This window comes from Numenius arquata, chromosome 5 (assembly GCF_964106895.1).
Source record: "Numenius arquata chromosome 5, bNumArq3.hap1.1, whole genome shotgun sequence".
Taxonomy (NCBI): Eukaryota; Metazoa; Chordata; class Aves; order Charadriiformes; family Scolopacidae; genus Numenius; species Numenius arquata.
In genome coordinates, this window is record NC_133580.1 from 48,421,349 (window position 1) to 48,442,077 (window position 20,729).

Here is a 20,729-nt window from a genome sequence, read left to right on the forward strand (position 1 = left end):
GCCAAAAGCAACATGCCCAGCCCAGCCTTGTGGCTCCGAAGGCTCGTTCAGTCCATGTGGCCATGGCATGGGTCTTTCTTATCATACCCTTGGGGAAGTCAACAGCAAAATGCCTAATGCTTTCTTCCTGGCATCCAAGCAGGGCAGCAGCCTGACTTGACAGTCATACATAAGGGAAAGATGTCCCTTTAAAAAGTATAAGCAGCATCAGTCAAGAGCATTCATTTCTGCACGGTCTCCAGGGGACACACATCATCCATCCCCTTCCCCAGCATCAGTCTGACTCAGCCACACGCAAACATTAGCAAAATGCACGGTGAAGTCATGACAATCTTCCTCTGAAGCTGTTGAGTTGCACTTGGTGGCTGCTCACTTTGCCTCTGCTGGGAGCCGTCCCTGAAAGACTGTGTTTGGTAATTTACTTTGCAAAGAAATATTTCTGGGATACTTGTTGTTGGATGTTTGCAGAGCTCTGTTTCTCCCCTCACTGAATTTCAGACTCTGCTACATCATATTGCTCTAGTTTCTCAAAGGTGAGCCAGGTGTTTTGTCTTCTTTTGCCATTCTCCCCTTTGGGTTTTCCAGTTTAGAGTCCTTCCCATGACAACCAGACCTGAGACACCACTGCTCAGAGGCGCCACCAGGCTGCATTTTGTGAAATGGAGTACCTGGAGTGAGATGGGAGCATAAGAAATGCTATTTGCATTTCACCATAGGTACTGGTTTTGTCAGTGATGCTGGAATTTTAACTTTAGAAAAAAAGCAAAAATTTCCAGAGAAATCTTCAATGAGCTGAAATTTCAGTTTTCATTAAAAAACCGTACTCTTACAAGAAGTTCTTTCACCAGAGCTTGTTCTGACCACTAACTACACAACAGCCTTCCCTCCTCCTGCCCTCCTCCACTCCTGTGGATCATGGCTGCATCCAGATTCCTACTGCTCCAGGGAGTATCTCGGAGAAGACATGGCTGGTACAACGCCTTCATCTCCGCATGGCACAAAGCTGAGAGTCCTCTTCTGACTAGTTTTTATCATAAATTCTTGCATGTGGGAGCAATTATCCTTGTGAAATTACAAAAAAGTCTTTGAGAAAAAAAAGGCAGATAATTTGCAGGTTTTTTTTTCCTCCCTCCCTCAACCCCTACAACCCCTGTTTTAAAAATCAGACGTAGCAACAATACACAGAGATGTTTTAGACAGGTTTGTGCATGTATTTGGTACAAACAAACAAAAATATGTGCATTTTGTTTCATAGAGCTTACATCAATCTGACAGAACTTGAGTCACAAAACAGAAATACTCTGGCTAATAAATACATCTGGGGATGAAAAATAAAAATCTATACATAAAAAATTCCAATGTCTGCTAAAGAAAATGTACACTTATATACACACTGTAAACAATAGTAACGCAACCCAACTTCAGTCCAGCTCAGGCTGACAGAGACCTTCTTTCCCTCTTAAATAGGACTCGTGAGAATCTACTGACATAAAAGCTGCTTTTCACTATCCTGCACGCTTGGTTCATCGAAGCAGCAAGGTCTGACCATGCCATAGTGACACAAAGCCAGAGCAATGAGGTGAGAGCTGCTGCATAACCAACGTACGGATGCTTTGGGAAACGACCTGCTTGGTAAATTTGGAGAAATGGGGCCATACCCTCAGCTGGTCACATCCTTGTGGGTCCAAAGAACTCAGCGGGATCAGACCAAATCTACATCCTGAAGGTCTGAGCCTGTTTTTCCAAACTTGGGAGAGGTTGGAGGTTAAGTGAATCAGAGGGAAATGCACAATTTTAGATACTGAGGTCATGTTTAATTCAACATTGGCCTTTCTCCCCTGCCAGCAAAGGCAGCCCCATTTACTCTAAATGAAGCTCTACACCAACAGCCTCAGAATCTGGTCCTGACATTGCTCCTTGTGATGCAAGGTGCTAAATGAAAGGAGGGCCCTGGCTTAGGTGAGAAACAAATATTTTGCCTGAATGCAGCACAGAGAGCTCAAGACTTTCCTATAGCATCTTCTAGGGTATCCCTCAGGGACTGATCAAATGCAGTAAGTAAATGAGCCAGAGTCTGGGCATTTCTCTATGTAATAAACCCCCAGATTAATGTTTCTTTCCCTTCTGGATGCTTTCAAGGGGCCCGATGCTGCAAATGTAAATATTTCAAAATTAGTAAAAAAGAAAGAAGTATATTTAAAAGATCAGGTAGAAGCGTAAGCAATACTTTCAACTCATTTGTAGGAATGAACTGCTTGCCAGCAATTGCTAAAAGCCCCTGAAAAGTCTCCATTTATAGGACAATGTCTGCCATTTTGGAGATGACATTTATATATATAAATGTTGCAAAATGTGTCTGTGTCTCTGTATGGTCATGGATGCACATGTTACCATCAGCTATGAGTGTCTGGCTGTGGAGAGACACCAGAAAAATCTGCTCCTGAGCATCAGAGAACATTTTATGGCAAATGTCCATCTTACCCCTTGACTAGACTTATACTTATGATGATGTCTGTATCAGCTCGTCCTAAACTGTGTCCCCAAATTGCGTATATTATGCACTTGCTTGTGTTAGACCTGCAAAGCCATGTCACCAGGTGGCAAAAATTTACTCCCTCAAACAGTGGCATGTGTGCACATGCATCCCAAGAGGTGGGTAGAAGGCGGGAGAAGTAATGCTTTCACCTTGACCTTCCAAGCGCTTCTGCTCTTCAGTGACTGCCCTCTCCCTGATGCCTTCTCTGCTACGTCCCCAGTGCCAGCAGTGTGCTCTCCTGTCAGGATCCCAAAAATGCCCAGGAAACCGGTGGCAGCTGCAAAATGACTTTCTGTGTTACCCCATCATCACTATACCATCTCACTTCCCTTGAAGGCCAAAGAAATGGGTGAAAAAAAAAGGATGTGTTTCCCCACAGAGGTTCCCATGGGGTATTGGGCCCTTGCTTTGGTAGGGTTGAACCTCTCAGGCTGGCACTTTCTAGCTGATTTTGCAGACATGGGCGAACATGCAGGCAGTACCGAGTCGGGGTTCAGTGTAAGTAAGTGCAACGCTGCCCATGTGCTTTGGTGGGATTTGCTGCTAGGAGGAAAATATTTGGACAAAATATGCAGGTCTTTGTGCAGTAATTTGTTCAGTTTGCATTGAGTAAAGGGCAGAAGAGTGTAAGGAGTGTTGGGATAGGGCCAACTCCAGATATCATGTCTCAGTATGCACTGTACAAAAAAGTAAAAGATAAAGGAAGTCCAAGTTTTCCTCTGTTTCAATTTCCTTTAAAGCAAATGAAGAGCAGAAAGAAAGATCACATTCACTTTGTTACCCATTCTCTTTAACCTGGCATTCTCTTTAACCTTCTTTGATAGCCATCCTTAAGAGGATTAGCTAGATGTGCTGGAGGCACATTCATGAAAGACTCGTAATGGGTTTGGGAGACAGTGCTGATGTGAATGAGTTTCCACACAGGACATGTTCAGTGTCATAGAATCATAGAATGGTTTGGGTTGGAAGGGACCTTAAAGATCGTCTAGTTCCAGCCCCCCTGCCATGGGCAGGGACACCTCCCACCAGACCAGGTTGCTCAAAGCCCCATCCAGCCTGGTCTTGAACACTTCCAGAGATGGGGCATCCACAACTTCCCTGGGCAACCTGTTCCAGTGTCTCACCACCCTCACAGTAAAGAATTTCTTCCTATTATCTAATCTAAATCTCCTCTTTTTCAGTTTAAAACCATTACCACTCGTCATATCGCTACACTCCCTCATAAGGAGTCCCTCCCCATCTCTCCTGTAGGCCCCCTTTAGGTACTGGAAGGCTGCTATAAGGTACTGGAAGGCTGCTGTATGTCATGTCTCCACTCCTCAATATCATATTCCTGTTTTTTACTCACCTGGCTTGAGACACTGCACCTCAGATCCAGATTTTGCCTCCATCATGCACCTCAGATCTATAATTTGCCTCCATCACCTATGTGTCTCCTGCCTCTGCCCACAGTTTATCTAATATCTCTTTGTGTCTCATTGCCTGTCTGAAATTTGATAAAACCAGTGCCTGCAATACATGGCCAAGCAGAGTTTGGATGACCATTTTTCTGAGTTGCAAAGCATGGTTTGTGTGAGCCTGGTCAAGGTGGACCTGTCATAGCTCCAACCTCCCTGTGGTCCCCAGAGGAGGCCATGGTGCCCTCCTGAGGGGAGCTCACACTCTGGGGCTGTGAGAAGGGCAACACCTCTCTTCCTCCCCCCCCCTTATTGACACTGCTTTTGACCATGCTAGCAGACGTAACCAAGGGCAATTTTTGATTGTCACCACAGGCTTTGATGTTTCAGGTATGTGGTAAATGACTGGAGAGAAATGTCATGGGTGTGACCCTGACTGGGGCAAAGATCCATCTACACAAGGGAGCTCCAACTGCACGTCAGCTCTGTTTTAGCTTTGACTCTGTGGGTAGTAGAAACAGGCCCCAAACTCAGCCATCCCACCTTTCCTGAGCCACAGCGCAGGTTGACTATGGACCTGAGTGAAGCCCCTAGGGTGCATCTTTATTCCATGTTGTTTGAGAGGTACAACAACAAGAGCAACAAAGGGACAAAAAAAGACTGGGGATGACCAACACCAAAAGGAGCTGCTTTCCCTCTGTATCACAGAGGGATGTGCACTAGAGCAAGGTGGGTTGCAAGTGTTTCACTGGGAAGTGAAATGAGAAATGCATCACAGGTTGGAATTAGAGAAGAGAGACCTGCACACCCTTTGGCATCAGTGTATACATCTGGACTGCTCCTTGGGCCTAAAACCAGATTATGTGCAAGGTCACTGCAGACATGATGGCTGACAGCCAGGATCCTCCCACTCTGTTTGGGAATACCACAGTCTGCTCACCCTCCAAAGCAAAGGCCTCAGCTGCAGGTCCTGCCCAGCCCTGTAGACCTACAAGCTCCCCACCCATTATCTAAAGGCTCAGCTGCCGCCTACTGTTCATCAGCATCCTTTCTGAGTGCTGCCTCTGGATGGAAACATGATCACATGTACTAAGGCAGGGTTGGCATCTTTTGGGGTTTGACCTTTCCATTAGATTTTGTGGTGGTGTTTTTAAGGCAAAGGAGGCATCCTGGTTTCCCTTAATTGCACAGCTTCTTCTAAAGTCAAAGATAACCATCCACTGGAGGAAACAGCTCTTTTCCTAAGGCCATATCCACCCCATATCTTTCCTTCCTGCTGTGGCTCATTAAAATGGGATATGCCATTGGCTCTTTTTTGAGGAACCCATAATCCCAGAGAAGAGGCTGACCTCTGCATGGTGGATGCTTGTATAACCTTTGGGCAACTGCATTTTATACCTGATTGCTGCTTCCAGTCTGCCTGACATCCACAGATGGTATCCCGTCTCATTTCTGCTAGATACCTCTAAAGAAACCGTCAACAGAAGTCCCAGTATCTTCAAATATCTGTTTCTCGCAGCCCACAGCAGTCTGCTAAGTCATAGGTTTGATAGTCAATGGTTTCTGCAAAGTCATGAGGGACCCCAATAGAGACAGACTCCACCTCTGTTTTGTAGGTGGCTGTCACCCCGCCTTTGCTGGAGCCACCGCGGATTTTGTTAGAAAGGCTGTTCATCTTCTCCTTCAGCTGGGTAGATGCTGGTTTCTGGAAAGGAGTGAGCATTTTCCAGCCCTTGAAGCTGAGTGTTCGGCTCTTACCGGCTCTCTCCTGCAAGGAAGAGTTAAATATGAACGAGCTGTTCAGGGTGTTAATCCTGGGCCTCAGGTCCATCTCAGGGTCTTGCACTGAGCTGTTAATGGAGGCCCCTCGCCAGTGATGGTCGTAGACACGCCAGATGGGCCTTCTTCTCCGGTGGCATTGGCATTTGAGCAGCCTGATGAAAGCTCGTTTGAACTCTTTGCTAGAGCACGGGTAGATTATGGGGTTCACACAGCTGTTGAAGTAACCCAGCCAGAAGATGACCTTGAAGACAATTTCGGAGGGCTTCAGAGATGGGAAGAAAGAACCTTGGAAGAGAGTAAAAGAAATATGGTTAGAGGAAGGAGAGGGGTGTGGCAGTGCAGGGTAGCAAGGGTGGTGGTCAGCCCAGTCTGGAAGAGGAGACACCTGCAGAAAAGGTTGAAGGTGTGATTCTGCTGTTAGGTCCTTGGCTAGCAATGTTGTTGCCACCAGAGTGAAAAAATGACCACTGCAGGACTGCAAGCCATCAACCCTAAAGTAATAATGATGTACAGTACTATGTCTTTACCAGGAGCCTCTTAGCCCCCACTGCAAAAGGGCTCCTAGCAATGGACCCAGCACCCTCAAACGCAGCTCTGAGCCATTAAGGCAAGCCCATACAGCTTGCAGGGAGCCTGTTAATTGTTGCAGCAGCTACACAAGTCTAAGGGGTGGGGGGGTGTGTAGAGGATTTTTCTCACACCTCCCTCCAGACCTCCATCCAGCTAAACCCAAGTCCAGCATGCACTCCAGAGGCGAAAGTCCTGCTGCAGAACCCAACAGCCAAACCTGTTTCCCTCAGTGTGGGTTCAGCCATCCTGCTCTGAACTGATGCAGGATACTTGCACTGAAGATGTATCTTCCATATCTAGGGGGTGGGTTTCTTTCTGAGACCCTACAGCAGGGGATGAGGGCATAATTTGGGGGAAAAAGTTCAGTGGTCCCCAATGCCTCCTTGGTTTATCAGCAGCCAGGCCCTGCCCCATTCCAGATCAGATGGAGAAAATTGTTGCTTGGACAATGATGGGCTGCATCAAAATAAGTGGGGCCGGGAGGTTGAGGGAGGTGATTCTGCCCATCTGCTCCACTCTGGTGAGACCCCACCTGGAGCAGTGAGTCCAGCTCTGGAGCCCTCAGCACAGGAAAGGCATGGACCTGTTGGAGCGGGCCTAGAGGAGGCTCACAAAAATGCTGAGGGGGATGGAACACCTGTTTTCAGCCTGGAGAAGAAAAGGCTCCAAGATCTTATTGCAGCCTTTCAGTCCTTAAAGGGGGCTTACAAGAAAGACGGGGACAAAGTTTTTACCAGGACCTGTTGCAATAGGAAAAGAGGTAATGGCTTTAAACTAAAAGAGGGTAGATTTAGACTAGATAGAAGGAAGAAATTTTTTATGATGAGGGTGGTGAAACAGTGGAACAGGTTGCTCAGAGAGGCTGTAGAAGCCCCATCTCTGGAAACATTCAAGATCAGTCTGCTGGGGGCTCTGAGCAACCCGATCTAGTTGAAAATGTCCCTGCTCGTTGAAGGGGGGTTGGACCAGATAAACTTTAAAGGTCCGTAACAACCCAAACTATTCTTTTAGTCTTTGATTCTGTGTTTTTCAGGGATCTGTTCTTGGTGCCTGCTTCTTCCTACGTGGTGCACTGCACAGTTCACCACTGCAATGTAGATGGATGGATACATCCCTGGCATCTGCACTAATGGAAGAGCAACACCCTTTCACCTCCTACACTCACATATTTTGGATCAGCAGTGTCACACATCCCCTGTTCAAATTTTGCACTGGTGCTAAGCTGGACAGTTAAAGAGGACTCAGATAATATCCACCACCCCAAACTTGTATCTGCTGCTTGAAAAACCTCTTTTGTCTACCCTAACCCATATTTATGCTTTTGTGCTGGAGGTTCCCGGTGGTTTTCTTGGTGAAGAAGCTGGAGATTTTTTTTATGGCCAGAAGATGTCAGTGTTGCTCCCACATGACTGTCACTCAGCATTCCCCACTCAGATCTGAAATAACTTTCTGACTCAGCCTTAATTTCTTTTAATTTTAGCTCTGAATGACAAATTGTGCTGCCATGTGACCGAGCGTTAATTTGTATTTTAGTAAATAACATTAGCTCTAGATATCATTATTATTTTTCCTGTGCTCAAAAGCCTGGTGTCAAAACAGTAAAACAAGTGCCAGGAGCCAGGAATTTGGGACTGACACTACATAAAATCTCCCCAAGCTGTTTGCTGGAGAAAAACTATCATCCAGGAAACCTAGAGAACTGGTTCCAGCAAAGCTTTCTTACACTTACCGCTAAAAAGTGCAGAAATTACAGCCAGACTCAGCATTAGGTACGTGGGCTACTCCATCATGGGGATATGGGAGAAGACAGACAGATCTCAGCATTTTCTAATGGCAGGAAAAGCACAGATGTGGCCATACAGCTTAAATATCTGCTGAAGGTCAACCCAAGTTGTAGGGCTAGAGTACTGGCTGTCAATATGTGCTGAAGGAGGTATCGAATAAGGACAGTAAGCAGGACTGACATCTCTGAGCTGGAAAGACCTGGGGCCTTCATGGAAATGAATGGCATTTGCAGTTTAATGAGCAGCCGCTGGTGTCGTAGCCTGTGGTTTTGAACAGAGCAATAACACCAGGGTTAGGTTTTGTAGAGGTTGTTTTTGATTATCATAGAATCATAGAATGGTTTGGGTTGGAAGCGACCTTAAAGATCATCTAGTTCCAACCCCCCTGCCATGGGCAGGGACACCTCCCACTAGACTAGCTTGCTCAAAGCCCCATCTAGTCTCACCTTGAACACTTACAGAGATGGGGGATCCACAACTTCCCTGGGCAACCTGTAAAAAGTGGGTTTATTCTTTCTGGGACAGTCGTGAACATTATAGGTTAGTGCTAGGCTGCTTGAATCACCACAGCAGAAACACCAACCCCTGCATGTTTAGCCAGGAGCTTTTAAACACCTCAGTGGTGATGGGGACGAAGCACCTTTGCATTGCATGTAGTATTTCTGTTCTCCATCCAGCCATGGCTTTGAGCCTTGCCCCTTTCTCACACTGCCCCCAACCCACCACCTGGACCTACAGGCACCATCCGATGCTTTGGGTAACATGGACCAGCAGCAGCTTTCCAAGCCTGGCATCAATTCCTCTCCTAAGTCTCAAGTCTTGGCAATAGTGGATGGGTCTGTTTTTCTGCCCAGACTCCCCACTCTCTATCCTGCCCAGGGATCAGCCTCTACCCGGAGCCCTGTGCTCTCTGCAAGGTGATCCCTGGCTCTCAGCCCTAAGACATTGTGTTGTCCCCACTTGACCCCGCCATAGCTCAGTGTGAACGTTTGGGGCCAAGACAGGTGAAGGACTTCATTAAGCATGTAATCCTGCTCATTCCCTTGTTGGGGAGAGGTTTTGTGCCTCAGTTTCCCCACTGGAGAAAGAGGCTAATTACCATAAACTCTTTCAACAGTGTTGCTGTGAACCCTGTTTGCAGTGCGCATTGGGTTCTCAGAGGAGCTGCAGCTTTATGTAGCATTTTTTAACTTTAACAGAGAGAAAAAGAAAACAAAAAGCTATGGTAACAAAGCAAATAAAAGAAGGGTCTCCTTAGAAATGAGGCTGGTAATTACTGCTTGAGCCGGGCCACTTAAGAGATTGGTGCTTGCTTAAACAGCCTGATGGTTGTTAAAATAATAACTTACATCTAAGGTTTAGTGGTTCATTGCACAACGCAGTTTCTGTACTACATGCTTTGCCTTTTGCATCCAGATAAAAATTACAAATTGAAAAGATAAAAAAGCTATGAATTCTCTGAATTTCAACTTTGGCTGTTTTTCACCCACTAGAACTTTGTGTACATCTGAAGACAAGGCGCTCATTACCATCCTCATTACCATGCAAATAAGCGTGTCCCTTGGAAGAGAACTGTACTGAGTGCATCCATAGTTTCCTCATTTGATCACACTGGGATGAACAGAACTAGGCAGGGAGCTCCCAGAACAGGTCTTTGGCTGGTAACTTTGTACATGCTGGGGTATCAGACTGTCTTGATAGGCACTGGGAGGCTGCACGTGAGGAAGAGTTGTGGGATCTTATCTAGGGAATGAGTAAAGAATGGAAGAAATTAGCTCTTGCTTTCATACACATTTTGAGAGAGGGAGGTTTTTTGGACTGGGCTTTGTAACAGTTACTATATAGGAGCATAGATGTTGTTCGGATGCGTGGAAGACAGTACTAGGTAATGCAGAGCCTTGTCTTTCATATTTCCCACTGCTTTGTTGAGAAGGCTCCATGTTGGCTTATGGAGATCCTGCTGAGGACTTTGTCTTCTCTTAATAAATAAAAAAATTATAATAATACTGCTGGGCGCTTGAAAGTCTATTTGGGCCCTTAATACCTTTTGTCATTTTATAAAATGTTATTCCACGTCTTGCAAAGTCTGAATCCTAGTCACAGAGCTGGGTCTGAGCAAGCGCTGCAGGTCCGTTGTAATTCTAAATAATTATCTTCAAGATCATTAAGAAATTAAGAAAGCTGCAGTTGAAGTCAGGGAAAGCCTGGCGGCACCATGCAAAGTGACTTGACTCAGAGACTAAACATGATCTGAAGACTGAAATTCATTTTTTCGGTGGTGCAAACGTTGAGCCAATAAAGTATGTGCTCTGAAGTGGAAGCAAAAAAGTAATTTATTTACTGTTCTTACAGCATGTGTATATGTGTGTGTGTGTGCGTGTGCAGGACATGCATATGTGTCTGTATGTTGTGTGTGTGCTTACACTTTTTTTTTTTTCCTAGTTAATGTCACCTGCTCATAAAAAAACAGCCAGGTACAAATCTCTGAAGCCATTGGCATTCTCCCCAACGTTGTGACACCCTGTGTTGGGTGGCTAGTGGATGCAATCTCTCTTCCACATATCCAAATACATATCCCATATTTTTCAGATTGTTTGGGCTAGCACATTCTCATGATTTTTTCTTGTCTGCACTTCTCCACCCTGCCCTCCCCATGACTCACTTGAAGGTGATATCACTGGATTGTTTGGAGAGTTGCTGGTCCCAGTGTTCAGCACTCAAAAATAAAGCAAAACAAGAAAAAAGACAAATGCACAAATGAAAATGGACCCAGTCCAATCTAAATTCTGGCCCCAGCTCCCAGTACGCAGCCAAAATCTGTGAGCAGACTTGCTTTTTGCCGCAGTTGGCAAGGGTATCTTTGTTTTAAAAGGGCCCTGCTTTACAGCATGTCCTGAATAGTCCATAGCACAAAATGCTGCAGACGTGATAGCAGGTGGGAAAAACAGAGTGCCAAATTCGTGGCTGTCCTACCATGAATGGGAAACGTGAGGACCAGCAGGATCGTTCACACTGACAAGGGGCCTCGCTGTTCCTTGGTGTGGGCTTTGAATGAGGAAGGGCCCTGGACAAAAATAGCTTATGTAGAGTTGGACCTTGCAGGTGTTGATGGAATGTCACGGAGAAGGCAAACAAGGAGCTATTATTCACTGCCTTTTCTACTATGAACGTCATCACAGGAGATGGAGACGGCGGGTGGTAGGTTAAAAGCCAAGAAGAGGAGACAGCTCATCTCATGGCACGTTGCTCAGCTGTGGATGTCCCTGCAGCAGGAGGCTGTGGATTCTAAAAAATGATGGGCCAAACTCAAGGAAAAGAAAAAATGTACCAAGGTGCAAACCACTCTGTTCCTGAGTTAGGAAGCTTCAGAAATCCATATATAGGATTAGGCCTGTGGTGGAGACAGATGTCCTATCACCTGAGCTTCTTATGAATGTGGCCTCAAAGGTCAGGAGGTGTCTGAGGACTCCCTCAGGATGTATCAGAGCAGCAAGTCAAGAGAACTGCAGCTGTTACAGGAAAAAACCTGACATAGGAGGTACCATAGCTGCTGAAGCTCAGCAGGCTCAGCGAAGCTCAGCGGGCTCTCCTGGCCAAAGAAAGAGTCAGTCTTTTCCTTCCTTTTTTCTGGTTCTCACAAAGTAAATTGATTAAATCCGATCCAAAGTAATCATGAGCTGCCACTTTCTGTTCATTACTCAGCTTGCATCCCTCCTTGCCAGCTCCTTCCTGCGCCCCCATGATGGATAACCTCCCTGATGTGGCTGCCAAGCTATGGGAGAATGGGCTGGAAATCAGCAAGGATTTCTGCCTATGTGTGGGACTGGGAGTCTCAGCTTCTGACCAGTCTTTTTTGACCTCCTCCATCCTCTACTGACCACCTCCACTGGACATCTGTAAGTGTATCAGGGTCCCTAGAGGGTTAACACCTCCTTGCAGCTGGTGGCGTGTGTTGGAGTGATGAGGGAGTTCACTGCCCTCCTAGGATGGATCCAAGAGCTGCTTGGCGTAGGGAGGAGGACAGCACGTTCGCAGTGACTCCAGTGTTTTCCCTGGAGGACGATGGCGTTGGGATATCGGGTGGAATTCCTCAGGCCTGTGAGCCTTCCAGCCGACACCATAAACAATGTCACGAATAAGCGACAGCTTCTGTCACGCCAATGAAAGTCCCTGTGAGCTGCCTGTGTGCCTCTCTGTGCATAGGCATGACTGCTTGCTCCAGCTTCTGCACCCTGATCTGGCCATGAAGAAAAGCAGGGAGAAGACCCTGGCCATGCCAAAACTCATGGTGGGGTGTGCATATCTGGCATGTAGGGTCTCCATGGGGAGGGAGTGCAGCCTGTGGTGTGGTGGGGCTCAGGGAAGCATGGTTTAGTCTGGGGGTGGTGGGTCAGTTGCAAAGGCAGGAGAGAACAGCCTGGGGGGCATCAGGGCCTCTGAAAAACACCAACACTCTCAAGAAGAATCCCCAAGTTGAGGTCTGAGTGCAGTTTGCCTGTCAGCAAGAGAATGATAATGCAGCAGAGCCTTGTTCTGATCATTTATTGGTCTAATTCATGGTCGTCAAACCTGGCCCCTAACCTCTAGGCAGTATGGTCCTAGTGATGTCTCCAAAAGCTTCCCTCTAAGTTGCAACACATCAGTAGGACATTAACTGAAATTGTCCTTCATTTTCTTCAAAGCTCATGTTGGAACTTTTCTCGAAGCAATCCAGAGAACCTGGACCACTGATAGGAGTCATTGCCATAAGGATGTTTCTGAGGCATCAAATTTCCTGAAAACAATGCGTCTCTTATGTGAATCACCTAACTGAATTTAGGTATCTCAGCAGGTCCCTGGGCTCCTCTTACAGTGAATGGTTTAGTCAGTAGACTCTGTAGTGAGAATGAGTGACCCATCTCATCCTAAGTGTAAGTCTGTCCTGGGTAGGTGGATCACAGTAGGTTTCAGATGATTGGACCTGGCTCATGGGCAACCACATCATGGGCATCCGGGCTTACTCCTGATAGATTTCACCCTTAATGTCATTGGCATCTGGTGGTCTTCTCCTCTCTTAGGAAGAGTTTCCAAAACTTCCCATGCATCAGGGATAGGGGGCAGGATAGGATTTTCTCTCCTGTGCAGGATAGGACTGCCATCACTGGAAGAATTTCACCAGTGAGCCTTTCATAGTGGTGAACGGTGACATAGTGAAGAGCCACACAGGTACATCTATGCTGTTACCTAACAGAAAACTAACAAGTAATACCAAGTCTTGGATTGTGCACGGTGATAATTTGTTTAGCGTGGTCCAGCTAGACCTCTCCAGATAAATTTGGTCCAGGGAACAGTTCACTCCAGAGACTGTTCCCAGAAGTCTGTAAAGATTTGACACCTCCGACAGTGTCCCAGCAGACTTTGCACCCTTAATTACCTCCATGTGCCCTCATGCCACATCATAGGGCATGCAATGCAAAGCATCTGTTTCAGACTGAAGATCCGCTGTGGTGGGCTGCCACACAACACCGCCTGCTCTTCCAGAGATTCACAAATCCACAAGACAGTAATTATGTTGTAGGACCACTGGGGCACTGCATGGGGCCCAAGAAGAGGCTTTGGGCCAGGTGCAATAAAGTACTTAATCTGCTCTAGTCTGTTCTAGATCCATTGCTCTGGGGTCTTGTGACCATAAACTGGCTTTTTTTTTTCTACTTTTTTTTTTTTTTTTCCAGAAGTATAGTTGACCTCTAGTAGTTAGCTTGGTTCCTGAGCAAGTTGAGCTAAACTTGTAATTTGCTGCATACCATTGGGAATATGCTTATGTGATACTATTCCAGACAGGTGAGGGGGCCCAAAGAAGGTTCAATATGCCAGGTTTCTTGGGAGGGCACTGACCTTTCGTTTGGGGGCACACAGCTGAAAGCAGCAGCAGCAAAACCCCAGAAGGTCATTACATTCATTGCATTCTTCTTCCAAAGACCTGTGTGTCCCATGCTAGCAAATGCACAAAGCTTCATTGCCCTGAACTGAATGTACTGCATTCCATCTTTCATTAGGAATCTATAAAGAAGAAAGTCGTGCTCAAGATAATAAAGGAATAATTAAGGGATTGTGGCCAGCCACTGCAGAGATGTTGATGTATAAATATTTAGAGTATTGGGTCTGTAGAAGGTCCAAGAAGGGATTCGCTCCAACTCTGTAGCCCTGTGTCATGATGACACAACCATACTTTTGAAGTATATATGTCAGCAGGATAAGAATGTGGGCAGAATCAAGGAAGACTACAAAGCCCTAGGGGTGCAAGTGCAAAGTATCGGTGCACAAGTTATCTTTTCTTCTGTTTTACCAGTTAGAGGAAAGGGTGCATCCAGAAATAGACATATAATGCAAATCAACTTCTGGCTTCTTGGCTGGTGTTGTCGTGAGGGTTTTGGCTTTTATGACAATGGGACATTCTTCAATGACTATAGCCTATTAGGAAGGGATGGCACCCATCTGCCTAGAAGAGGCAAGGAAATCTTTGGTAGCAGGCTGGCCAACTTGGTGAGGCAGGCTTTAAACTGAAGGACTTGGCGGGCAGGGTCCAAAGTAGCAACTCTCATGCCATTGCAACCAATCGGGGAAGAAACCAGGCCAACTAGAGCAGCCACAAATGTTCCATCCCAAGACGAGAACCAGAAGACCAATGATCTCTAGTGTAAGTATACCAATGCATGCAGCCCGGGGAACAAACAGGAGGAACTGACTGACTGTGCCCAGTCAGAAAGTTACGATGTCATAGGAATAACTGAAACATGGTGGGACAACTCACATGACTGGAAGATCACGATGGATGGCTATAGGCTGTTTCATAAAGACAGGCAGGGAAGAAGAGGAGGAGGAGTTGCACTCTATGTTAAGGAGAACCTTGAATGTATAGATATCAACTATGGTGATTGTGGAAGCCCTATTGAATGCCTCCAGGTAAAGATCAGAGGTATTGTCTGCAAGGGGGATCTTACAGTAGACATCTGCTACCAACATCCAAACTGAGATGATAAGGCAAACAAATCAATATTTGGGTCACTTAAGCAAGCTTTGGGTCATCAGAACTTGGTTCTTATGGATGATTTCAACTACCCAGACATTTGTTGGAAGAACAATACAGCAGCTCACGTGTCATCCATCAAGTTCCTGGAATGTGCAGAGGACTGCTTCCTCAATAAAATGTTAGATGTGCCAACCAGGAAGGAGGCACTGCTAGACTTGCTACTCACAATCCAAGAAAACCTGCTTTGTAATATCTCAGCTAGTGACAGCCTTGGCTGCAGTGATCACAATATTGTGGAGTCTGGGATCCTGCTGAGCACACTGAAGGTTAGTACTAGGACAAATGTTTTAGATTTTAGAAGAGCAAACCAGCTCACTCAGAGCTCTGCTGGGAGGGATTCTGTGGGAAGCTTCCATGGAGGATAAAGGACCTAGCGAGTGTTGGGAGTTTTTAAGGAACACTCTCCTGGAAGCACAAAAACAGTTCATCCCCTTTAAAGGTAAGAGACGTAGGCAGAGTAAGAGACCTTCTTGGCTTAACTGTGAGCTTCTGAGTCTGCTCAAAACCAAGACTCCAGAGATGGAAAAGCAAACAAATACCCATAGAGAACTACAAGGTCATTGCCAGGGCATGCAAAGATGCAGTTAGAAAAGCAAAAGCTCAGCACGAATTGAAATTGATCAGAGATGTCAAAAAATTACAAGCAAGGGTTCTTCAGATACGTAAACATCAAGCAGAACCAGAAGGAAAAATAATGGCCTGCCATTAAACAGGAGAGGTAAATTAGCCACCAACAATGCTGAAGAGGCAGAGGTTCTCAGCCTCTCAACTTTCTTCACCTCTGTCTTTATCAGCACCGTTGTGCCCAGGCCTTGGGAACAACAATTCAGGTTGATGCAAACACAGACCCACCATCAGTGAAGGAAGAGTTGGTATGTGAACTATTAGAGGAGCTTGACCCCTACAATCAATGGGCCCTGATATTATCCACCCAAGGGAGTTCAGACAGCTGGCTGATGTTGTGAGGCTGCTCTTGGTAATCTTTGAGAAGTCATGGAGATTGGGGGACATGCCAGAAGACTGGAAGAAGGCTAATGTCACCCCTGTCTACAAGAAGGAAATTATAGGCCCATCAGTCTTACTTCAGTCCCTGGGAAGGTTATGGAACAAATCTTTCTGGAGGCTGTCATAAGTCCAATGAAGAAGGTGATTAGGAAAAGCCAGCATGGATTCACCAAGGGCAGATCATGCTTGACAAACCTGATTACCCTCTATGACAAAGTAACCTGCTTGGTTGATGTGGGGTGCATGGTGGACATTGTCTACTTGGATTTCTGCAATGCTTTTGACATGGTTCCTCCCAGCCTCCTCACAGAGAAACTGATGTGTTTATGGTCTAGACAAGTGGACTGTGCAGTGGGTAGGAAACTGGCTGGCAGGTCGTATCCAGAGGGTGGTGGTAAATAGCTCATTTTCAAGTTGGCAACCTGTCACAAACGGGGTCGATGTTGGGCCCCAGGGATTGATATTGGACCCAACTCTGTTTAGTATCTTCGTAAGTGACCTAATGATGGGATCAAGTTTTCTGAAGTTACCTGATGAAGTTTTCTGATGATATCAAACTGAGTGGAGAAGTGGACTCTTTGGAAGGGAGACCCACCTTGCAGGAAGACCTGGATAGGCTGGAAGAGTGGGCTAACAAGTATGTTATGAAGTTCAACACGGACAAGTGTAAGGTCTTCCATCTGGGAAAACATAATCCAGGAGTGTAGCACGGGCTGGGATCTACCTGACTGGGGAGCAGCTCTATGGAAAGTCCTGGTGGACAAGAAGCTCAATATGAGTGACCAGTGTGGTGCAGCGCAAAGACAGGATGCCGGGCTGCATCTACAAGGTCATCACCAGCAGAGATAAAGGAGTCATTATTCCACTCAGCACCTGTCAGACCACACCTGGAATACTGTGTTCAATTTTGGTCCCCGCTATACAAAAAAGATGTGGGCAAGCTGGAGAGGGTCCAGAGAAGGGCCACAAAGATGATCAAAGGATTGGGAAGCCTCCCATATGAAGAAAGGCTGAAAGAATTGGATTTGTTCAGCCTTGAGAAAAGGTGGCTTAAGGGAGACCTTATCACTATGTTCCAACATTTAAAGGGCTACAAAGAAGATGGAGAGTTCCTTTTTACCAGTAGTCAAATGAAAAAGAAGAGGGGCAACAGGTACAAGTTACTTTTGGGGAGATTCCAATTGGACACAAGAGGAAAATTTTTCACAATGAGAAAAATCAACCATTGGAATAATCTCCCTAGGGAAGTGGTGGATTCCCCACCATTGGACACTTTTAAGATTCAGCTGGACAAGATGCTGGGACATCTTGTCTAGACTGTGCTTTTACCAAGAAAGGTTGGACCAGATCATCCTTGACATCCCTTCCAACCTGGTATTCTATGATTCTTTGAGTTTTTCCCTGCTTATTGATTTTTAACAGGAGCTCTGTGGACCTTTTTCCAAGCCTCAGGTCTCAGGCTTCTAATACAGACTCCCTTAAAGGTAATATTTTTGCAGTGTTTCTTATGCTTGAGAAAGATATATGTGTATCCAACTGCCTATTCCTTTATGATTCACAGATAATAGCCTCACTCCAGCCTCAAAGGGGACTTTAAAATGAATCTTAAAATCCTGAGCCTCAGCAAAAGGACATAAATGAAATTAGGAGGAAAAAAAAAAAAAAGTCTAGAAGATTGCCCAATCTGGCAAATCCAAAGGGAGGTATAAGGAAGGTTCTTATTTGCCAGATGTAAATGAAGAAAAAGAAATATAAAAATGCCTCCTGAGAGAAGGAAAAAGTCAGGGTAACAGAGTTGCATGTCTGAGCAGGAAGAAGACTGGAATCCACGTGCTGATGTTAGAGTGAGCATGGCAGAGACCACAGTGAAAGTCTTGCCTGGATGGTTCAACAGAGGAAACACGCTTGGGGTGGTTTTGAAAGGAAAATTTCCATCTGGCTCAGGATCTGAATGAAGACAATGGCCTTCTGGGGTTGCTAGGTTCCCTTCAGGGCAATGCAAAAATCAGCGTGTCTTTCAGAGAGGAGCACTCCTGTGGCTCTCCATTCTGCAAATGTGGAAGTGTCCTGAGCATGAAGGTCTTGCTGCATCTGGGCCTGGGAGTCTCTTCTCTGCACGATGGCATCTCAGGCACACTTCCGGGTAACAGAGCCAGCATGACCAGCCCTCGGGGAAGGGAAACATTTACTGACAAGCTGACTAGCTGCCATCTGCCAGCAGGAGCAAGCCATAGCTAGAGTGTCTCATGGGCAAAAATCCAACCAGAGGTCAGGTCACAAATAATAACAGGCAAAGATGCTGCTTATTCAAGTTCTGTATGAGCTTACCAGTGACTCAAATAGTATGATGGCAAACCATGAAAGTTCTTGGCCTTGGATAACTTTGTCCTTAACAAATGCCTTGCAACGGCCTTGCAAAATGCTCCCTTTTGGTGGAACGTAACTCTTTGCAGTAGGAGGCTATGTCCTTGGCTTCTTAATGCTTTCATTGCTGTCCCACTGTTGTGACTTGTTTAGACATAGGAGGCTAGGATCATTTTAGACACCCAAGGTATCTTGGTCTACTGCTAATGTTTCAAAAGACTTCAACTTAGCTCCAACATAAAATGTCCCTTTCTGTCAAGCTCTCTCCTCCACTCTGGTCAGAAATATTGAGAACATGTATTTTTTCTAACTAAAGAGTGAGCTTGGGAAATCCTGTAGAAAAGAAGTGGAGGGGAATGATTCTCAAGCAAGTCATTCAAGTCTCGGAAAAAACACTGTGTTTGCTGGGTCGGACCCAAGACTACTCTTTGTTTTTCCAACTCAGAAGTTCTTTTCTCTGCACTTGGTTTTCTAAGAATGTGAACTCACCCGCCCTGTCCTGTTTACAAGCTCATAAATATGTAGATCAGATTTAACTGTGGGGCAGGCCTTGGAGGGGTTGAATCCTGCTGGGAACACATGGCATTTTATGTATAGTGAGGCCAAATCCAAGCTGCACAAAGGAAAAAGGCAATTTTTCATTGGGCCCAACCCAGGAAAAAATTTTGCCCCACAACAAAATGCATGACTCCTTACTGTAATTTATAGAGCAGGGTGAGGAGAATTTACCTTAGGTGGGTGAGCATCACCAGGACCCAAAGAGAGATAAGACCATTGATCTAGAAGGATGCTACAGTGGAAGGCTTACTTAAGCCAATTGCTGGGAAAGCTGGTGGCCCCAAGCCTGGAGAACTTGCTAGTGGCGGAACGCCAGCGTTTGGAAAACACACTATCAAGGGGAGGTGTGGGAGCTTTCTCAGCACATTTCCACCATGCCGGTCCCAAGCACATTCTGTTTATATCAGAATTGGGCAGACAGCACGTCATCGGCCATGGAGCCTGGCACCGCAACACTTTCAGCCCATGCCCCCCTCCTGGTGTTGCTGGCTGTGAAGGATTCTGAACAGCATCCTGCGGAGAGCCGCACTGCCGGACCCAGGCGCTGTGACGTCACGGAGGAAAGGGTGGGGAAGAAAGGATGGGGGAGGTTGATATTTTCAGCTCTGATGAAAAATTGGGATTGGCTTTGCAGGCTCAGGAGGGTTTATTCAAGACCAGCCAGCCAACTTCTTGTTTCTTTTCAGGCTTGGAGGGGAAAATCCTCCAACGCCTGCCCTGTTTCCGCACCCAGCTCCAAGGCACAGCCCTTCTGGCTTTTGCTTGCATGGGAAAATCTGCAGAGTTTCTCATCTCTTGCCTTCTCTTTTTTTTTTTTTTTCAAGAAGAAGGGAAACTTAAAAAAAATAATCATATTTTCTTCTTCTCCCCAATGTGGAATTATTCAGGGGAGATAGCAAAGAGTTGCTCTGTCTCTCTGCAGGCCTGGAAGCCAGTGTTCAGCTGATATCAAGCTCTAAAAACATTGCACTTCAAAAAGAGATGTTTTTCCCCTCTCAGAAAACAATGGGTCAGTGTAACAGGGCTCCAAAAATATAACAGGAATGGTGAGATAACAACATCCTCATCACTCCCGACAGTTCCCGAAGCCCTTAACTTGAAGGGATAAAGTCTCCTGTTTAATGTTGCATCGGTTGCCTGCAAAGGATTGTTCTTACTTGGTCTTTTCCCTCATCTCCACAGCAGGGGGGTCATGTCATCCGTCTGATGTGACCAGCTGTACATCTCTTGTCTGGGTATTTGGCAGTGATGCACTTAAGCCATATCTCTGTGGTACAGCGAACAGGAACAGGACCAGATTTTGATGCAGGGACACCCAGACTTTTAGCATGGACCCTGGCATTACTCTGGCATGGACATGGTGCATTGGATAGCAGAGGCAAGGGATGTACCTGCATGCATATCCCTGGTTGGGAGGGTTTAGTTGTGGCAATGCCAGGCACATGGCTAACATATTGACCCTGATGCCATTTATTTGCTAGCATCGATGTGATGGGGGGACCACACTTTGTGCTAGGTACTATACAAACAGAGAGTGGTGGGAAAACCAGTCCCCAAAGGTGGTGTTTGCTATCCAATGCTGAGCAAAGGTTTCCTGCATGCCTACAGCACACACAAGGTTTGTACCCCAGGATTTGTGATCCAGCAATGTGTCTGGCAGTGTG

The 20,729-nt window shown here is 46.1% G+C and overlaps 1 protein-coding gene across 1 annotated transcript in view; it reads right to left on the bottom strand.

The window, feature by feature from the left end:
• Positions 1 to 5,431: 5,431 nt before the first annotated feature.
• Positions 5,432 to 20,729, bottom strand: part of ADRA1D (adrenoceptor alpha 1D) — a 47,341-nt gene continuing 32,043 nt past the window's right edge. The window contains exon 2 of the mRNA XM_074147815.1: positions 5,432 to 6,000. Coding sequence (XP_074003916.1) covers positions 5,432 to 6,000 — 569 coding nt within the window. The remainder of the gene's footprint in view (positions 6,001 to 20,729) is intronic.